The following is a 22,070-nucleotide window of genomic DNA, read 5'->3' as shown; positions in this document are numbered from 1 at the left end:
AAGCAACACTTTTCTGAACCTTAAATAATACTCAGGGAGCTTTAAACAAGCCTTGGGGAGGAGAGCTGGCATTGCAGCTATGACCATGGACAATCAGAAGATCTGGGCTGGAGGTGGCTCGGTCACCATTGTGGACAGGAAAACAGAAAAGCCAAGCAATTGGAAGAGAGTCAAAAACAGGACTTAGGAAAGCTGAGGAATTTGTAGTGGGGACATGATATTTCTGAAGGTTCACATTAAGCAGGCAGAGAAGAGAAATATCTTTCCTTGGGTTTTGAGGGTTGAACTGCAACCTGAGTGTCAGGATTGCATTAATGTCCCTCTTTATATTCATAGATTGCCTGTTTCACTAAATGGACACAGTCTGGAAGAATCCACCCTATTCCAGCAGTATTATTATAACTACACTCTTTTACTACATATACTTGAAAGAGCTTTACTCCTTCACAGCAGTTTAATTGATCATTCTAAGCTATAGAGCCCCAGTTCGTACCTTTATCATTATTTGGTATGACAAAGGTATACATTGCAGCCTTCCAATATAAAAAGGAGGCTTATAGGAAGGACAGAGAGAGTTTTTACCAACGCCTTTAGTGACAGGACAAGGGTAAAGGGTTTTGAACTGAAAAAGGTATGTTTAGATTGGACATAAAGGAAAAAATGTTTTACAATAAGGGTGGTGACACACTGCAACAGGCTGTTCAGAGAAGCTCTGGATGCCCCATACCTGGAGGTGTTCAAGGTCAAGCTGAACAAGGATTTGAGCAACCTGGTCTAGTAGAAGGTGTCCCTGCCCATGGCAGAGGGGTTGAAACTAGATCATTCTTAAAGGTCCCTCTAACCCAAACCATTCAATGGTTTTATGATTCTGTGATCACTTAGAGCAATATTTAATTCCATGATCAGTTAAAGTGTTTTTAAATAAGTCTGTTCTCGGTGCTGTCAAATGTTTTTAAATCGGTTTGCGGATATGTTACAACATTCCCTTTATTTTTTCAGAACAGTTGGCCTCCCTAGTCATATTACTACCCTTTCTGACATTTTGGCCTCTCAGGTTGATTTATTGACAGTTCCTAAAATCAATATATAACATTAACATTAAATAGGCTAACTACTATTCCTAAACATTTTGTCTGGGAAATACACATAAGGCAAGTGAATAAATAAGTAGTGAAGGTTTCTAACGGTGCCACCGAGCCTCATGAAATGAATGAAAGACCTGTGTCAGAAGAAAGCTGCACCTACCATTCTTCAGTAGCTCCATGGAAAATTCATGGACAAGCAGCCCACGGCTGTGCTGGTTATGGTTAATTAACTGTTTATAGTGTCGAATATCATTGCCATCAGCTCCTTTAATAATGAACCCATGCCAGGGTCCCTGCACAACCCCAAATACCAAATGGTCTTGAGGCACATCTAGATCAACCGCGTTGATAACAGAGAGATCCAGCTCTCTCATCTCCCCTTCCTGAACCTGAACATGAAAGAAAAAAATGTCAATTTTACCTAAAAATTATAGAATTTTAATACTGTTACCTAAATATTTTTGTGTATGAGTGTATTCTGTTTCCTCCACTCTTTCCCCAGTAGCTTTTGAACCAGCTACCAATTTCAACCAGTTTAAGAGACATAGAATTGTAAACAGTTATGGTGATGAAAAGACAAGGTGAGATAAGGAGCTTGTATCTGTCCCAATTAATAAAAAAGTTGTTAGATGAGTAAACTTCATATTAAGTGCTAGGGAATGCAGAGACGAGAAAGACTTTGAATACATAAATATGTATAAAAACATGGATGCATATGAATTTATACATATAAATGCACTTTTAACTTTACAGTAACATAAGCTTACACTACCCTAGGATGGTGATCACAGCATTATTATTTATATTAAAAGCAGTATTCAGAGAGGAGAGAGGCTGTGCCAGGAACACCAAAAAGCACTACAGAAAATTTATTAGAGGCTTTTGAGAAACCAGAGGAAGTATAAAGATCCTTCAGTTTTCTAGATGACTTATTTGTTTAAAAATTTGAGCCTGTTTTTTACTTAGCTGCAAGTTACCAAAAAGACCTGTGCACTGCTCCAGCCCCACGGAAGCTCTGTCTTACAGTTTTACATTACGTGTATCTAGGTTATTTCATGAACTATGCTAAACTACACAAAGTAAGGGAAAAATGTAGAGTAACAAGTGTCAAAAAACATGTTCTTATTTATATTTCTATTTTCTGGTATAAAATAGTACTGTGACGGACATCTTGATTCTTTCCTTACGGTAATATTCCTTGCTATGAATTCTGGGACTTCATCATTGGTTGGGTTGATCAGCACGAAAAATGGAGTCTCTGCTGAGCGATGCAGCCCATCGGTGACATAAAGTACAAAGTGGTCTGCTGTTGGCTCCATTCGCATATGCCTGGCTTGTACATAGTTTATGTTCAGGGCTTTCAGGTGCTTCAGCTGAAATGAAGCTAGAGATTTTAAAGATATCATGAGTTAGCACAATCTTTTCCTGCCTTCTTATACATCATTAAAAAAAAAAAAAAAAAAGAACATCTTAAGATGTGTCTTTCTTCAAATGACAAATAACTTCGATTTTATAAGTTCTGAGTCATTTTGTGGCTGGAAGACTTATACTGCTCATGCTCTTCCCCTGAAACAGAAATGCATTCTTCTGCTTCTTATGAGACTGTGCAACTTCAAACTTCTCAGTTCAATCTGCAGAACTGAGCCCAAATAAAAAGACCCAAATAACAAATAGGAAAAGTTCTGAGGTCTAAGTAGTTACACAGATTGTTATTTGACCAACAGACCAGGAAAATAGGGACCAAAAGGCTTAGCAACGCTGGGCGTCCAGCTGGAGACACTAGGAAAAGCTGATAGAATTCAAGAGCGTGCCACAATCTATTCTGCTGAGGAGGAAACTGCCTTGCAATATTTAAGGTGAACAAGGGGAAAGACCCAAGGCAACCACCATCTCTACCACTTTTGTAATTTTGCCATGGAAACTGACGTGGGACCCAGGCTTTTCAAATTCTCAGCTGCAGCATTTTATTAACAGAAGTATAAGTGAAGGGAAGTGCGAGAGCCTTGCCTGGGAGAGTGAAGGGAAAGGCAGAGAGAGTGGGTTAATGGCTCATTATGCCACTTCTAATAGATTGCAGCTGGAATTCATAAAACAAGTATTGGTTTGTTTACTTCAAGTGCCAATTCTTCTCATTTGCCGGGCTTTGGTCTCCCTTTGAACTCCTCCCACACAGTCCCATTGCTCTTCGTTTGCCAGCACCTGCCTTCCTCAATAAGTCCGTATTAATGCACACACCTGCAGCTACTTCATCAGAGCCCACCATACAGCCCTCTGTATCTCATCTGCTTGATTACCATACGTCATTTAGACTTACCTATACTTATACCAATGTTGCTCTTCTCAAACCCAGGAGAAGGCAGTATGTTTTCAAGGTAACCAAACTGGGGAGGAGAAACCAAGACAAACTCTAAGTCCTCTGCAGAGGTGTCAGGGTCAGTGGCAAACAAATGGTTGGTGGTAAGGGCTGCTGAGGAGCCCTCCTCCACCACAAACCTTGCACCTGCACGCAAACGATATGATAAGCAGTATTGGTTCTTTAGCTCATTTTACTATTGTTTCTGTTAACAAGAATTGAAATCTTAACTAAGGGGCAAAAGACAACAAATACTGAGCTACTGATGGGGTTTGGTTTAGGGTTTTTTTTGTATGCTTACACCATCAACTCCACTTTTGCCACCATGTAAGTAGAAAGGAAGGGGACCGTGAAATAATTTTACTGGTAAGTTATTAGGTATGGTTTATGTGCTGCTCAAAATTGGTTGTTACCTCTGTTTGTCAGAGCATTAATTACATGAGAGCTGTTACGAATTGCTCATAATGAACAATTTTTCATGCATCACTGCTTAATTTCCCTGCTGGGACAATGCTTCATTTCCAGAACATTAGTTGAGTGAGAGCCTGCAAATTACAAAGCTACTCATACATATGCTTCAATATTCTCTGAGATACATGACGTATATGTGATGCTTACCAACAAATGACATTGAAAATCATACAGAAAGCATACCTTTAATATGTATACTACAGACTACATTCAAAGCTCAGGAAGTCAATGGAAATTTCACACAATGAATGGGCTGATGTTGTACTAAATGTACATTACCAACACTAGTGTACTAGCTTCACACCTATTAATTTGATCTGCTACCTAGATTTGTCTTTATTCACTGACAGAATTAAATAGAGGTAATAAAATATTATCTCCCTTCATATAAGGGCCAGAGTCTAAATTTCTTTAGTATACATGCAAAGGTAGTATGTTTATGGTTTTGTTTTGTGTGAATCTGACAATTGTCTGGACCTAAGTTCAGGGCAAGATATCAATCACTTTTACTCAGACATAGCTTCCATACGCAGGAATGGACACGTATAGATGAAGGAGAGCATAACTAAGCACTCTCACCTCTAACCACATGTTTTAAACATGCAGCTGAAGTGCCACAAGCAGTTACTCATATTTGCACCTGCCCCTGAAATTGGAGGTCACACTGTACTAGCAAAAGAAAAAAAATACTAATGAAAATTCTGATCCAAAACTTTTGTTTGTTGATCTCAGCTGATTCTTCCCGATGCTTAAAAAAAAAAAAAAAATTCAGACAAAATCCCCCGAATCTTTAGCCATTACAGTACTGCATAGCCCACATTATAATGCTGTAGTGAGAGGAAGCTTTCACCAGTTGCAATTGATGGAGGCTGGTTGTCCACTGGAAGTATAGTGATATTAAGGTCATATACTGGAAATGGATTGTGAATCAGAACTGGAGGAGGAAGAGGTCCATCATGACAGCAGCCTTTCACATCCAGGCCAGCCTCACCATCAGAGACAACAAAGGTTAAGATCTCAATGGAAGGAGTCAAGCCAATCTCCCCACCTAGAAAAAATGTTTCAGTTCAGAAAAAATGTTTTACCAAAACTTAATGAGAAAGTTTATATCCTGCAAGGACAGTCAACAGTCTGCAGTATTCATAGTCAGAAGAAGAAGACAGACCAATACAACAGCAGAAGGACTAGAATTCTTAATTCTGGCTGGTGGGGGTGCTGTTTGTTTAGGGATTCAATTTGTTGTTTGTAATTAAATTTAACCAAATTCTAGAGTAAAAGGGTGTAGAAAAGTATGTAACTAAGCTAGCATTACTGACAGTTGTAATATTATTATCATAATGTTATAATATTGTGACTGATAATATTGTAATTGTAATAAAATTGCCAATAGTCCTCATGGTTCTGTTTTTTGTGTACTAAAGCTTGAGCAAAATGTAACTTGCACAGAAACTGATGGGTTTTTTCTGCATTCCTTCTCAAAAATGTAGGAAAAGATCTTCCTTTTATATACATATATATATACATATATATACCCTTTCTATGACAAGTGCTAACATCCATGCTCCCCCAGAAGAAAACATTTTTGCATACCAAGAAATGCATGTATTCCTATATGCCTCTTATTCCTGCAAAATGGACTATAACAAGGGCTGTGCTTTGTAACTATACTGTATATTATGCCTATATGCAATCACATTCTAAATAGAGGCTAATACAGCACAGGACTAGGAACTGCCACCCTTTGCAAGAATCATCTATGGCTGAGTGTATTCCCCTTCTCAGCACTTACAGCAGCCTGTGTCTTGCATTGCTGCAAGATATTACTAATAAGCTGCCTGCAAAGCAAGAACAGTGGCTTCCACCCTCCTTTGCGATATCTACTAGCAACACATTTAACATGTAGAAATTTGGGAATGAAAAACAGGGGCACCACAGCCTTTAGTGTCAGCTTCTTCACTTCATTGTCTCTGAAAAACTCTGCCATTGAAATAATGTTCCTGATAGCTTTAGGATGCTGTGCTTTATTTTTTTATGGGTGGCCACAATCAAGCACTTCTCAAATAGCAGATGTTCATTTTAGACAGTGCCAAGCTTGAAAATATCACATGTATTTTCCATGCTAACAGAAAATTACAGACTAATTACACAGAAAACCAGAGGCTTAATGTTAGCAGAGATGTAGAAAAGAGAAGTCCTTCAATGCTAACCAAAGGACCAAATTAAGTAGGAAATGGGGTTAACTGGCCCTTGATTTCTGTAATTTAAAAAAAAAAAAAAAATTCAAACCACAAAATAACATCTTTTAAACACTGTGGTTCTCTTGAAGAAAATCTGAATATCAAAATCTGAATATATTTAGCTTTTGATACAGAAAGACTATAAGCTATCAAAAAATGGATATCCATCTAGATTGAAGAGGTAAGCAAGTACATCAGGTTGTTAGCAGTTTTCTATCAAAACTCAGCATCTTCATTTACACTGTTACATTGTCTTACCTAAACATGACTACAGTAAAAGGTCAAACTTTTTTTTTAGTGTCATGAAATAAAAAAAACAAAAATACCCCTTTAATTTGTACCCAATTTAATAGTAATTTTGCAAAACAAACAAAACTAATATATTTTATCAGCAACAATGAAAGAGATGCTTCAGGATTATGATGCTTTCATGTACTTGTTCTATAATTTCAGTTCAAACAGGGATTTGGAGAACACATTAAAGTATTTGGTAGTTGTATTACTTTTTTTCCCTAGTCACAACACATGTAGCTCCTCAGCAGTTCCCACTGAGCTTCTTCAAAGTTTATATGGATTCAAGTTACGATTTTCTGTCAAAACTCTCTGACCATCTTCCAGTCTAATTCTGTCCTTAACTCACTTACCAGTGTGCTTGTATGTGACTAAACCAGAGACCACATCCGCTTGGGAGAAACGATCCACAGCAATGCCAGCTTTTCTCACTACCCCATGGTAGGGCTGGCGAGACAGTATAAACGTCAGTTTCATGTCGTCACTGTCTGCATCTGTGGCATAAATGTGGTCTGGGGAGAGGATCACTTCTTCACCCTCCAGGCAGTGGAGCACAGGAACAAGGCCTGTTCGCATAACAGGTGGCTCATCATTCACAGGCAATACCTAATCAGAAAAATAATTTAAGATATTTTATTCTTCATTTCAGTGGAAGCCTGTTGCCTTAACACATTGCTTTCCACCCCAAAACAATAGTGTGGTGTCAGTGACAAACATTGAGCTCTCTATGTGAACAAAATGAAACCAGCTGAATTAGGGTCACTCTTAAAATTCAAAGACAAAAGTAAACCAAACTAGATAATTACAGCTAGAGAAAGAAAGCTCACTCCCCCTATTTAAGTAGAGAGAGAATAATTCCAGATAGAATAACCCAAGCCAGAGGAAGGACAAATGTCTTTAAGCTAGTACAAGCAAAATCTCCTCTCAAATTTGCTACATAACCCTGAAAACTATGGTTGAAATTGAAGCCTAACAAGTCCGTTATCTCCCAGTTTCCAAGGGAATGTGAAGACTCTCAGAAGTCAAGTGTTGCAGTCTTCTACACAAGCAATTGCTCTCAGAAACATGCAACTCACTGACCTTGACCTGCAGTATGAACTCTACAAAGTGGATGCCGTCTGTGGCTGCAAAGAGGACAACATCAGTGAGGGTTTCAGAACCATCATGCCGATACCTGTGAAAAAAAATAAAAATTAAAAAAAAGAGCTACACAAATTTCACACAGACGGAGAAGCTGTGCTATCTGGTCGTGTCAGAAAATGTGGATTCCTCACAATACAAAAATCTATTCCCTGTGCAATGGTGTCCATCTAAGACTGCTGCTTTTGGATCAGAGTTTCTTCAGAGGGCTTGTTGGGTCTCCTAAAAGAAAACCCCCAAGATAAACTAAACATCATGTGGGAAAAAGGTTTCACTGAAGCTTTGTCATCTATGTTCTGGCTGCTTGTGAGGTGTCTACCAAATGTGTACATCCTCACTATGGTAGGTGCCCTCTTCGACTAACAGATGGAAAGAGAGTCAAGAAGCTCTAATTTTGCATGTAGGAAGTCAAGCCTTGTTCTTGCCATAAATATAGCAGCAAAATTTTCTTTTCTAGGTTAATCAGTCTTAATACAATTTTTAATGTAAACTAACCAAGTTTAATGAACTCAGCTTCCCTAAAACAAAAAAACTGGCAACCATTGCCCTCTTGACAGGAACTGCATGGCTGAATACAGAATTTGCCTCCTCATCTGCATGGGGCAATGCTTTATAGAGAAACCTAGCCACATCAGATATGGTCGCAAGCTGCTGCTTCTGGGACACACCACAGCTCAGTTTCCACAGTGGCAGGTGCTGTCCCGAGGCTGAGCCAGGAACCTTGGCCTGGGGCAGCTCTGCCAGATCAGTGCGATGGTGAGCATGGCTAACTGTAGCCACTGTGCCTTGAACCACTTCACTGCAGGGCTTTTACTCATCCAGCTAAGAGACTCCACCACTGCAAGATGAGAAGACAGCCACTCTTCTAACCTGACTGCCAGGGCACGCAGGTCCCCACAGGAAAGCCTGTCACCTTCCTTCATGGGAAAGCCATCCAGCTCCACTACCCCGTGCTGGGGCTGTTTCTGCAGGAGGAGGAAGAGATGCTCCTGTTTCGTGTCCACATCAGAGATGAGAATGTGTCCTTCTGTGACAGGGCTTAGGCCACCCTCTTCCACTCTCAAGTGGCTTGTAAAAACCTGCATGGAGGAGAAATGCTGAACTCTCTTTCTACTACACTTCCAAACATACAGCAAACATGGCAATTTCAGTTTGCTCTGTTATGAGGACATGTAACACCAAAATGCCAAAGGCTGTCCTCTTTTCTGCTGTGTTAGGAATACCTAAGGAATTCTCTAATAGTATAATAGGTCCTAATACGTGCAGCCCAGTCCCGACCCCATTGATGGAGGCCTTCATAGGCAATAGTCAATAGACAACACAAAGGAGGCATGCAGTTTTGCTACCTAGGATGTAACAGGCATATTTTTGTACATCCGCTCAGACACTGAAGGTAGCCCTCCATTTATTTAGCATAAAAAGTCACCTTCCACACTCACCAGACTTTGCCTTCCCCTTTAGACCCCATGAAGGCTATGTGCAAGACACTGAAACCCTGATCCCATGGAAGATTTATTTTTTACTTCAGTCAGATCAGGCCGTCTCTGCATTTCTGTTTCTACCCAATGCTATTTCCAAGTCCTTCCCTCTTGCCATCACCACCACTCTACCTCTGGGGCTTGATTGTCCACAGGAAGAATTGTAATATTGAAGCAGATCCCATACAAAGTGCCACCATGCTGATTGCTGATGGAAAAAATAAACTGGACTTGCTGAGGTTCAGGCCCAATATCCTGCAGTGGTGGCATGTAGGCAATTTTCATATAGTTCACAGCGTGCTACAAAACAGGAACAGGGTGCATGTAAGAAGACATAATGGGAGTAGCCGTAATTCAGGACATTAGGGACCTTTCTCATGCTCTGATTATATGTTATCTGAACTGTCAAAATTAATTTCAGAACCTTTGCACATGTACTTTAGCTACTGGCGATACCCTGATTCACTGCATCTTTAGCTACAAATCAGGTGAGTACAGGTTTCAACACTCAGACCTGTAGCAAAAAATACAGGCATGGTTTATAAGTGATGACATAGGTAATGGCCTTACCTTCTTGATGGAGCACTTAAGAATGCTGGGTCCCAGGACCCTTTCTGACTGTGACTTTAAAATAAACAGTTCATCAAAGTATAGCTTTTAATGTAACATCTCCCTTAGCAGCTGAATTTGCCCTCACCAGTATGAATAACCTGCACATCCTGCCTCCCCAGGTGAGGCTGGGCCGGTGAAAGAGACTAAAATGATCTTACACCCACACACCCATATTAGGCATGTGATTAAGGATTTGTAGGCTCATTATGGTACTACAATGATCACCACTATGCAGCCTTAACCATACAGCAGGATATAAAACAGGACACTTTACTAATATTTTTAAGACATCTGTCAAACTACAGAAGCATGAAAACTAACAAACAAAATCCTGAAAGAGGCCTGTTCCAGTCCGTACCAAATCTATTAGTGAAGACACTGAAGAGAAGCAGAAAACTATTAAGGTCTCGTTTTCAGATTTTGTGTATTTTTTTCCTTCCTCTTAACATCATGCTGGAGCAAAATTCAGCTTACCCTAAGCAACTGCAGCCCCTGCTGGTTTCAGAAGGAGAGTTCTGTTTACATACTGTAGAGCTGAAGCATGATGGAAATGTTTTAAAGGCTAGAATGGAATGAGCAAAGTTTTAAGCTTCTTAAGCAGAGCTTGTGATAGTACTGCTCCTCTGTTTTCACCTCTTGTTTTCCTGTCAGAAAGAAGCTGTATGCCTGTAAATTTAAAAACTGTTTAGAAATTAGGTAACATGACAAACCTGAGTAAATGACTGCAGTGCAAGAGCAGCAGGATCCTTGACCAGCTTGGGGATGGTGTCCACCATAAACAGCTTCCCAGCATCTGAGTGGCTGTACAAAAATACCAATGTCACATCCCGGTTAGCAATACTGAAGAATAAGAAAAACAACAGTCACATAGCTCAGTCTTGTATTTCAAATTAACTTCTGACTCCCAAAATGTACTGAAAGGAAAAACATTTCTCTTTCTTCTATCCTTGTTATTCATTTAAACATTATCACAGAAAACTGACCAGAATAATTATTTTTCAGGATGGTAATGAAAGGTCGTTGCATACCTTATAAGCAAGGTCTGGGTTTGCTACAAGCGTGTCTCTGCACACCCCAGATACCATTTACTCCACCTGCAAGTCTCGTAAATTGCATTGTTATTACTTACACACTTGCGTTTGTCTTTACGTAGAAAAAGACTATTTTTTGGTTTTCATGCATCTTATAAACTTCTGAAATGAAGCGGTTTCCAGCAAGCCAGAATTACAACAGCAGTAACCAGCAAAGCAGATAACCATATGATTATTTGACTGAATAGGGGAATAGCCTAAACATCCTTCTCCCACATCTGCATATGATCCTCTGTTTCTTGAGGTCAGAAATAGAAGTGTTGATCTTCAGCTTAAGCTGTACAATGGCTGGATTTTAAACTTTTCTATTTAGCAAATTGTTTCTGATGCTGTCATGAATGGTGAAGCAACATCAGTGACATGTAAACTGCTACTACAACCATTCATCTCATAGCTCTATTGCCCCATAACCTGTTCTACCTGCATTCTGCTCCACAGGTTCCTTCTCCAGGACAAGGAGTCCTTCACAGTGCCGTGGTGATAATACATAGCTTAGAAAAAGATGTCGCAGCTCATCTTCTTAGTCTAGGGCAGGCCCTGGTGAGCCCCACTCTACCAGTTAAGAGAGGGGCTGTGACTTTGTGCCGAAGGCTGTACAGGATCCCACAGGCCAGTGTAAAATGCAAGTCCAACAAAAGGAAAGAAAATATTTCAGGTGCTTTCCTCTTTCTTATTTGTTTCTAAACCACACATTGTTTTTATTACTCTGTGTATTATTCTGTTGCTTCCAGCTCTAGCTCATCTGTAATCATCAAGAGGAGAGCTGCACTCAACTATTGTCACCCACGCTTTAAGCAAACAGATGAACCTGATACACAAGCATGCTACTGCCACTGAGGCTGCTCCTCTTACATGCGTCATTGCCCTGTCCCACATGGAAGGCATGGCAGGTCATACCTACCTGTGTGTGCAAGAGAAAAACGGGGAAGTGGTTATGGTGTATGTGAGTTCCCTGTCTTGCTCTTCCACATCTATGAAGTGGAGATGTTTCTTAGTTAGGTGAGCAATCTCAGTCTCCTTAACAACCAGGTGACGGGTCACTCCTGGGGCTTCTCTGGGTAGCTGGTCATCCACAGAGGTAATGTGCACCATCATCACCTGAAATCAGGAAGACTGTAAAATCAGCAGCAATTCCTCTCAACAACAGTGTCCAAGCAGCTGTTTACAAACACACACACACCAAAGTAAGAGGATCACTGGAATATGAGTAATAGGATGTGAGTGTCACGCCATATCATGAACATATGAGTGGTGGAGATATACAATAGTTAAATGCAAAGCCTATGAATTTTAGCAGTTTCCCTTTAAATTAAAAGCAAAGTTAAACTCACTATGTTGGAATCCTGGGTGAAATAAATAGTCTCAGGTGATTTTAGGAGGGCTGTTTGGTTTGTTTGTACCATCCCCAAATCTAATTTGTTTTCAACATTTCCTTTTATATTGTAGGAAAAACTCTGTAATGGACTTGTTTCTCTGCAACTGGGCAGAGAAAATTTCCCCATGAAAAGCAAGAAAAAGAGCTAGCTCTGAAGAACATTATTTGTGATGATGACTGTGGTGAGGGCAAACAGAAAAAATCTACCCAAGTTTGATTTGAAAGTCTGTCAGGTGTAAAATCATCAGCCATTTGAAGGCGAAATGCAGAACTCTGCCAAAGATGCTCTAGTTTCATACCTGTGGCTCTGAGAGATTGGGAGGGTCATGGCTGTCACACAGCACAAACTCAAGGGAATCTTCAAATACTTCTCCTCCCAAATGACGATAATAAATTATTCCATTAAACAGATCCCTCTGAAGAAAACTGCTGACAGAATACCCTGTTGAATTGAAGAATATATCTTCTTTTGAACTGTGCATTATTTTAATAATTCCTAAAAATTATCCATTACCTGTGCAAGTAACTGGTGAAGCACAATGTCCTCTTTCTCACCCTAACTGGAGCAAGCCCTTTGAAATGTTAACTCATTGTCTTCCATGTTTCCTGAAGATCATCAACTTATTTTCTGTCATTTAAAGATCATTCAAGAAAAACAACACATCGAATGGATCTATAGCCCTGTTCAGAGGACAAAAGAATTTGCAGTGCTATCAGCCTCTGCAGTCTAGCACAGGGATTTCTGAGTTAAGTTAAATGGAAGCAGAGTTCTTCCTTTTTTAGCATCATTAGTGTAATCTAATAACTTTGAACTTTTCAAGGATCCTTGCAGATAAAACAACTCCTGACTAGTCCAACTTTTCTGGAGGAGAAACGTACAGTAGGCAAATAGACTCAGAATGGAAGAATTATTGGACAAATTTCGTTTACAGATGTAGTTATCCTGGTGCAGAGACCAACGTTAACTAATGATGGGGATTTACACTGTAATGAAAGAAGTCCAAATTTGCCATGACTTGTCCTGAGCCAGAATAACTTGTCTAATTGTAACATTTAATGTAGATTAAAAAGGAGGCGACAAAGAAAGTAAGCTGTTGTGGATGTGTTTCATTACCTATCAGGTTTGGTCCTGGTTTCTTCATGATTTCTCCAGCCTGTGGTGGCTTGGTAATATTGAATAGTATGTAATCATCACTGGAATCCATGTCAGAAGCGTGAAGCATGGAGCCCTGAATAAGGATCATCTGTCCCTCCCGGACTTCAATGACCACATTGCTGATAAGGAATGGAGGGCTGTCATCTTTAGGGAGGATATTGATTGGAAACTTATGGCGAATACTGTGGAGTCCATCAAAAATCCTAAATACCACAAAGTCCTTGGTAGTATCACTGTCATCATGATGGTAGTGAACAACTCCAGCCTGAATGTCAGAAACAGTGAATATGAATCCTTTCCCTCCTGTCAAAACAGTGGCAGAAAACACATCAAAAACATGCAGTTCAGCCCAGAGAATCCTTCCACCAATATGGATGTTATTGATGGAGAGAGAAGGAAAATGCATTTCTAACTAGAAAAATCAAATGTAACTTCACCTACTGGAAACAAGTTTGTAGAAGTTTGAATAGTTAATAAATATGCAGGATCTGCAGTTGTGGTAGCAGAGAATATACTCCAAATGTCCATTCCATTAAAGATAATTTGAAACATCAAGGATTTTTAACTGTGACTGTTTCCACTTTAACTTCAATGTCTACTTTCTTATCAGAACATTTTAAATGTATTTTAAGCACCAAAGGGAACACAGCTCAGCATTGCATGTAAAAAACAACATCTGTGGGTCTTTTACCTAACCCAACAAAAAAACTATTCAAAACATTGGTTTGATCCACTATTACCTGCAGTTAATGGGAATCCCTTCACTGGGAATGGATGAGGAGACAACTGAGAGCTTGCGAGTTGGGTTTAAAGGGAGGGCAGAGACAGGTAATATTGAAGTGTGGGTCTCCTGCAGGCCACCCAGCCAGGAAGACCAAATGGATGAGGCCCTCTACAGATAGATCGGAGCAGCCTCACATTCACAAGCCCTGGTCCTTCAACCACCCTGATATCTTTCAGAGGGACAACACAACTAGACATAAGCAATCTAGGAGTTTCATAGAATGCACTGATGATAACCTCCTTCTCCAAGTGACAGAGGAGCCCATGAGGAGAGGTGCTATGCTGGACCTTGCTCTCACCAACAAGGGGGGGCTGGTGCGAAATCTGAAGCTCAAGGGCAGCCTTGGCTGCAGTGACCATGAGTTCAGGATCCTTAGGGCAGTAAGCAGGGCTCTCAGCAAGCTCACTACCCTGGACTTCAGGAGAACAGACTTTGGCCTCTTCAGGGATGTGCTTGGTAGATCATCCAGACACTGAACTCCTTGGCAGGATATGAAAAATACTTCTGAATAGTTTCTGTTTCCACCAAATTCTGAACACCACCTTCCACTTTTCTTTAAATACTTGTTTTATATCTCTAGGATATGCATTTTACATGAATACTTTTAATTGTCAAAAAATCCATCATTGATAGTGGCAGCCCCTTTCCACTCTGCCAACTGCAGAGTGACTTTTTTTACATAAACATTTTCCCAAAGAGTGGAGAACTGTGCTGGCTCATGAATTGCAAAGCAAAAATAGCAATATTAACAATGCAGAATGCTAACAAATTAGAAGTCTAATTTAATTGCCACTTTTTGAAATAAACCTTAAAGCTGCCAATAAATACAAAGCATATCCAAATGCTGTATGGTTTTGCCAACAAATCAAAATCACTCAGCATTCCTTAGCATCTTCGAGCAAAAATGTAAGAAGTAAAAATATAATGGTTGTATTTTGCCTAAGTCATGCCTGCTCAATGAAAGCACAGCTGATTTATTTAAAATTTCAGCTTTGGGGTGTAAACATACATTAAGAAAGTAACAGCTTAAATACTGAATTTGTCAGTAGTCCTGTTGCAATCCCGACACCAAGCATGTTTGTCGCAGGGAAGGACGTTCAGCAGGCAGGCTGGCTGGCGGTCCTGCCCCGTGCTGCACAGCCTCGCCGCTTCCCTCAGGCCAGTCTCACTCTTTGCTCCTGAGGGGAAACCCACAGAAGATGCATTTTCACATCCTGGACTTCCTTTTTTCCTTGGAACAGCACAGAGCAGCATTAGGCTATGCTGGCGTTTCCCTTCTGTTTGCAGTGGTGTTACAACCCTGTCTCCCAGGGAGCTACCTGCCCGTCCCCATTTAGCCTGGGTGGGAGAAGGCAGCAACAGACCTGCTGCACACTGCTACTGATTGCATTAACTCCCTCGGGCTGAATTCGTCTCCAGGGAGGAAACTAAGACCCCATTTCATTTTCAAATGAAAGTGGTGTGTAGGCAAAATGCCAGACTTACAAGTAAATCCTACGTAAGGATGTGGACAGCATAAGTACACTATTTGCAAAAGTGTCTAAGCTATGCAACTGACTTTTTTTTATAAACTTGTGATTTTTTTTTATTTCTTACTGTGCTTCCAGAGACTTCCTTCCACACCTTCATTCCCTTGTAAATCTGTCTCTTACGCTGGCAGCCCTCAGCAGGGAGTGACATAGGACAGAGTCTATCAACATCTTGTTGACTGTCACATTGTCATAGCCAGTTGTCACTCGAGAACATGTTGCCAGGCCCTCAAGTTGCAATGATTTACCTCTCACTGTGAGCTGCCCATGCTGTAAGCCATCAACTGTGACCAAGCGAACATTTTGGATGTTATCGTTGTCTACAATTTGGAAGTGTTGCCATGTAATGGGTCGGGATTGCCCTTCCAGGAGGTTGAGGCCTGCAAAGAGCAGAGGGTTATTTCACCAAAGCATCTGCAACAGTCAACGCTGTAAGCATCCCACCTTTCTAAAGGATTTTGCAGTCAGGTAAAAAATCTTGTTAAATTCAATCTACATACCTGACTCTGACAGATATTTCAAAGCCAGATTAAAAACTCAATAACAACACTTTTTCTGGTATAGTTGTCTTAGTCAACTGCCTTTAAGGACTTATTTTCAGAAAAATAACATATTCTGGTTTGACTTTAAACAATACCAACAAGCCTTGATCTTTCCCACATACTACCCTACTACTCCTATTCCATCATATATTTGTCTTTACTGTTTTGTAAATATCTTTTATGTCCAGTTCATTCTTGAAGAAAATGATAGATATGGAAATCCTGACTTTCCTGTAGTGTCCTTTTTTCTTGATTTCTCATTACAGCTAAGACTTAAATTTTTTCAAGTTTTTGTAAATTATTCCCCCAAAATTGGATAAAAAACAGATTTACACTCCTTCCCTTTAATGATCCTTAACCCCCATGTGTAAATCTGAATTTTAGAGCTTTATCAAATGTCTGTGTCAAAGCATTATAAATTCTGTACCAAAATAAACTGAGGAAAAGAGATCTCACCTGTATTCCATGAAACTCGAGGGGCATTTGTTTCTGTCGTTCTGATAGAAAGATGCACAGTGATCGGTAAACTCCTTTCAAAGTAGAAGTCATGAACCTCAAACTCTACCTGTTGTTAAAACAAACTATTTATTGAAAAAAAAACAGACCCTGAAAACCAGCTGTTCCTCAAAAGACATTAGTGTGTTCTTTCCCAAGAGATCTGAATGACTTTTGATAGCACATTAAAAAATGAAACTTGACTTAGCTTCTAAAAAGTGTCTTTGAGGTTCTGCACTAAACTAAGTATCTGCCTTATGTGGTCTTCACAGTGAATGCTGGGAAAGTTAGTTTGTGACATGTGTGGAAATGAATGAGAGAGGTAAGCATTTTCAGTGTTGTTTGGGGTGCAATTAACTCAGCAATTAATACAGGGCTTTTTTTATTGCAATAAGAACAAGTGGAAGAGGCATTTCCCACTCATTTAATATTTTGGGGGCCAAAAAAAAAAGGAGAAATAAAAGTACAGACTGGCACAGAAAAAAAAAATCTATCTATATATACACATTTATACAAAAGACAATGTCAAACTCTTGAACATGCAGTCAAACAATACTGAAAGCAGAACAGAAAAGAGGCACTTAAGGAGCAGGCAGTTTGGTGGAATGACTGATCCTCATAGTAATGAAACAGAAAGAAAGGAAGTTCCTATGGCAGCCAAGGTTAGAAAAAGTCAAACTGCATCAGCATCAGGTGCCCAAGTTACTGTTTCTCTGCTTTTCAGACCACCCTTTCCCCATCTTACCTTGCTCTGATTTTCTGTTTCTTCAGTTTCTTTACTTTAGTACAAAACATTTACTTTTGTTTGGGTTATTGCTAAACTCCTGCTGAATTCCTGCAGCCTTGGTCTCATAGATCTGCACTGTTTTTTTTACTCACTTACTCCAGAGCCTGCAGATACCTCCCTGCTCTCATTGTTTGCATCATGCTCTCTATGTTAGTAACCCACTTTTACTCCTCCCAGCAGGAACTGTTTGGAGTGCCTTTTTGTTATCCCTGTACCACCATTGCCACAGATCAAATGGCAATCCTGACATTCAGCCCATTCGTCTTTCATGGCTTTAAACATGTCACCTCTCCACAGGTCAAAAGGATCAATATGGTCACATAGGGATAAAAGCTCTGTGGAAAAGGCATTATTGATCCTTCCAAAGGCTGGGTAGATCTACTAGTACTGTTATTTCCCTAATCCTCTCATAAAAGATAAGTAAATAAATAAGAATGAACAATCCTGCTTAGATATTCTCAGTCAGAAGGGATAATTATTTTTTAGTGCAAATAAATTCTGAAGTATTAAGCAACAAATATTTGATTTGTGTTAGACAATTAAGCTGATGAGTCTAGGAGAAAGTGCTAAATGCTTTTACTTCTGCTCCTGCATTGCATATAGTTAACTTTTTTTTTTTTTTTCTGAAAAATAGCCATTACATATGAATGCATTTGTTTATAGCTTACTGAACCCTAAGGAGAAGCAAAACAGCAAATGTGCATACATTACATGTTTACCTCATAATTCCTTCTCTCTGTGTGGCTGTTATTTGGAGGCTGATAAGCAATGAGCATGTCACTGAGATCTTTCCACGTGAAGGAGCCAATAGGTTTTGTGTGGTCAGACAGATGGGTGATGAAGCCCTGTGGAGGTGGCTTGGTAACGTTGAATACAAGCAAAGACTTCGGAGTTTCATTGTCTTCAGCATCAATTGTTGTGGTTGTAATGGGGGTTAAAATAAATTGATTCACTTCCAGGATGAATTTTGCCTTTGAGGCAGCTTTGGGTATTTGATTTGGAATAGCACCTTTAATCTGAACAGGGAGCCATGCATACTCAGTCTGCAACAGGAGAAAAATGAGACAACCGAAAGGACAAAGTGAAGCAAACAAAATAAATTTGATTTCCACTACCTTCACACAGCTAATTGGGGTACATGTTCAAGGAATAATTATTTTGAAAAGAAAAATTTAAACATTTAAATAAGAAATGCCTAAAGTAAATACTTCAACCTCATGAAAGGGTCTTCCAGGTTCACTAGTCTTATTTGTGTCCTTAATTTTGGGATGAAACAACTTGCTTAATGTAATGTGAGTTTAATGAATAACTTTACCTGACAGAAACATGCATAAGCCATTAAGTGTTATTGACCGAATATGTTCACACATCTCTTCACTTATTAATTACTATGTATGTTAAAGTTGGTGCAGATCATGCTCTGTAAAAAAGGTGGACTTATGCCAGAATTAATTGTGCTGACAAGCTAAAATACTTACGCTGCCAGTAAACAACCAGAGGTGTTTCTCTGTAGCCATAATGGTCTAAGAGCCATGGAGATAATGCATTTCATTTGCCCAGCTGGCAACCTTGTAAGAACTGAACAAACTTTAAGACTCACTATATCTCTTCAAATATGAAAAGGAACAACAAATTTAAATTTTTTGAAAACCAGGAAGATATCGGACATTATAAGGTTGCACAAAAGCCTACCTTGTGCAGAGTTTTGCTTCTGCTGTCTGTGAGATCCAGCCTCACAGGAATATAATCAGTGTCAGGCGAAGGAGGGTCAAGGTGCCGATATCGAATCCCCATCCTCAAAAATTCTTCGCAGCTCATCTTTGTGTCATGAACAACTCCCAGTCCTAGCATGCAGCTCCCATTTCTGCACGGCTGGCCCAGGCTGTGCTCTGTAGCCCAACAGAAGCAACAGCAGAACAGTTAGCATAGCAGAATCCAACCTGGAAATCCTGTTCATATGGCTAAGCTAACCCTGATAAAAAGACAGTATTATGAGAATTAGTACTCCTTTCCTGACTTAACTTTTCCTCCAGGATTTGGTTTTCAATTGGCATCTTCCAACTCCAACCTCCCTCAGGCTCTTGGGTCTCTTCTTGCATTCAACAACTCCCTGTACTATTTCTACTAAGTCTTGGCACTCCCAAAAGCATCAATTGGTCCACAAGTCTAGTAGCCAAAACCAGACTCTATCAGGGGATTACCAGATCTGTGATCTTCATTGTGCCTTACATAAACTTCATATCCCTTTCAGTTTCCATGATAGCTTAAGCTGTTCACTAAACTTCACATGACCCACTCTCACCCTGCACATCTGAAACAACCTACTGCTGCAGACTTAAACTGCTGGGTTTCTTTGAACTTGCTAATACAACAACTAAAGCACATCATACTAGGGCCAGGGAAGAAGCTCTGTGGCTGATCTCCATGAAGATGCTCTTGCTGAACTTCCCCAGTGATGAGCTGGCCATGAGCAGGCAGGTGGGTTTCCAAAGAAACTATGGAAATGGTGCAATCCAGATTTATCTTCCTGTCATAGTCAAAAGTGAGGACATTCTTGTCAATCGCCCTGGACAGACCATAGTACTCAGGGACCTCCAGGGCATTGGAGCGCATTTTGATGATGTTACAGTCTGGTTCAAGTAACTGCACATGGAGGGTGAATGTTTCTACAAACGTTTCAGTTTCTGTAAACCTGCAGGTGATAGAAGGAAATTATTATGTTTCATCTCATCTCCTGTTACTCTGTGAATTTGGCATTGGCCTCACCTTCTAAACTGAATTACTTGAAGCCCTTTGTCTCACATGCCCTCAGCCCCAGATCACCAGAGACCATGAGGTGCCAGACCCTGCTGCCCACCTCCTCATACTCATAAAAATGGTGTCTGTGTGAAGAGATTACTCACTGTCCATATGCAAGGGTCTGTGTCCTGATCACCACGACAGCACAGAACATCCAGTGCTCTGAGTTTAATTTGTCACTTTCAATAATAAAAAGAAAAATCACTGGTTTTCTGTAATCAAGGAATTCATAATATTTATTAATGCTAACAGACATGTTTGAGCATATCTGAAATACATTGTAAGAAATGTTTCTGTAACCAGATGGTCACTTGTTGACTGATGCTGCTGCTACTGGATCTCAGTAGTTATGACATGTACAGTAGCAGAATATGTTTTTACTGTGAAAAACTGTATAGTTGCTCTTCCTGAAGGCAGCTGTGCTGCTGGTAACAATGAAGTGTGATGTCCCACTGCTGCTTACCTGTACAGCCTAAGCATGACCACATCTTCATCTAAAATTGGACAGCCATTGTGAGTATATTTGACTTCATTGGGAAGGAAGTGACAGTCAAAAACCTATGAAGAAGAAAGAACAGACTAGTAAAACACTGTCAAGGATGATAACTTCACAACTTCTGTTCCACTTCTCTCTGACTGTCAGGAATGCATCAGACTAAGGAAATGTTTAAGCTGTAGTTTATTTATACTAATAGGTATTCAGCCATTCCGTGGTCTCCCAGTGAGAGTCAGAGCAACCAGTCTAATTTGGGTCTTCTGGCACTCTACAATTAGAAAGGCAATGGGAACATAAATATGACTGTTTCAGGCTGCCAAGTCCTTCCTCCAGTGCAACAAATAGCTTGAGGGCACACTTCTCTGCCACTACAGCCAGTGGATTTACGGATGCTGTTCTATTCAGTGGGACAACTGCAGAGGGTCTGAAAAGCCAGCAGGTCCTGCAGTATCGTGTTAGATTTATTAGCTTTTAAAGTTGCTTGTGGTGGTAGCCTGATTCTATAGTAAATCCTGCTTTATTGCTGCTACCATTAGACTACAAAAGTATGATCCAGTGAAACTTCTTTGTTGGGAACTTTGCTAGTTTAGTTTTGTTACATGTTTTTGGAGCACTGGCTTTTTATCAGTACCCATTTAACCAGGTGAGGTGTGATCTCTGTGTCATACCAACACCCAGCACCAATTTCAATGTAATCCCACAGCATAAAAGCAAGCAGAATTTCTCTGTTTTGTCTACCAGCTAATTCAAAAGAAACTAAGTCTTATAAAATACTTGATACAGGTCAAATTTACAAAGGTGGTTGGCCACAGTTTAACCATCTAAGCCAGACACTTTTTTTCCAGGCTGGTTGTTTTACTTAATCATTTGTTGACTTGCAAAAGTAAGGCACTAAGGAAAAAGTCCTGACTCAAATGGAAAAAAATTTCCCTGGAGAGTTCCGACACACACATTCTTTAGAGAAAGGATTTGGATTCTGGAGCATACCGTTTCCATGTCCTCACATATACCAGTCTGCAAGCCTGGCAAATTACCGCTCGCATGTAGCTATACTTCTTTATAGAGTTTAACAGCTGAAAGCTCCTAGCATTGATAAGACCATGTCTATGTTATCCTTGTGATAACAGGGAAACTCTACATAGATCACGTGTAGATTGAGGATACTCTTGTTTCATATCTGCAGAGAGACAAGGCATAGTCTTGTCAGCAAGAAGGCAAAAGCTAATCATCACATTTCCTGGGTGAAACTGTGAAACTGTATGAGGTTTTGATTCAGTTTTTATCACCAGTATTCACATATTATTCTATGGACTTCTATGGACTTCAGTAAAATCTGTTCAGCATTCACT

At 40.0% G+C, this 22,070-nt stretch overlaps 1 protein-coding gene across 1 annotated transcript in view; it reads right to left on the bottom strand.

Moving 5' to 3' along the window:
* Window positions 1–22,070, bottom strand: part of FREM1 (FRAS1 related extracellular matrix 1) — a 63,484-nt gene that overhangs the window by 36,232 nt on the left and 5,182 nt on the right. The window contains exons 4-21 of the mRNA XM_082074504.1: window positions 20,689–20,783; window positions 19,817–20,118; window positions 19,119–19,315; window positions 18,146–18,469; window positions 16,601–16,709; window positions 15,851–15,982; window positions 13,248–13,592; window positions 12,433–12,575; window positions 11,660–11,856; window positions 10,378–10,468; window positions 9,188–9,355; window positions 8,448–8,656; window positions 7,518–7,611; window positions 6,791–7,043; window positions 4,760–4,957; window positions 3,400–3,585; window positions 2,273–2,469; window positions 1,246–1,474 (exon numbers count right to left, since the gene is read on the bottom strand). Coding sequence (XP_081930630.1) covers window positions 1,246–1,474; window positions 2,273–2,469; window positions 3,400–3,585; window positions 4,760–4,957; window positions 6,791–7,043; window positions 7,518–7,611; window positions 8,448–8,656; window positions 9,188–9,355; window positions 10,378–10,468; window positions 11,660–11,856; window positions 12,433–12,575; window positions 13,248–13,592; window positions 15,851–15,982; window positions 16,601–16,709; window positions 18,146–18,469; window positions 19,119–19,315; window positions 19,817–20,118; window positions 20,689–20,783 — 3,469 coding nt within the window. The remainder of the gene's footprint in view (window positions 1–1,245; window positions 1,475–2,272; window positions 2,470–3,399; window positions 3,586–4,759; window positions 4,958–6,790; window positions 7,044–7,517; window positions 7,612–8,447; window positions 8,657–9,187; window positions 9,356–10,377; window positions 10,469–11,659; window positions 11,857–12,432; window positions 12,576–13,247; window positions 13,593–15,850; window positions 15,983–16,600; window positions 16,710–18,145; window positions 18,470–19,118; window positions 19,316–19,816; window positions 20,119–20,688; window positions 20,784–22,070) is intronic.

This window comes from Streptopelia decaocto (assembly GCF_964273445.1).
Source record: "Streptopelia decaocto genome assembly, chromosome: Z".
NCBI classification, from domain to species: Eukaryota; Metazoa; Chordata; class Aves; order Columbiformes; family Columbidae; genus Streptopelia; species Streptopelia decaocto.
This window is presented reverse-complemented; position numbering and strand designations above follow the sequence as displayed.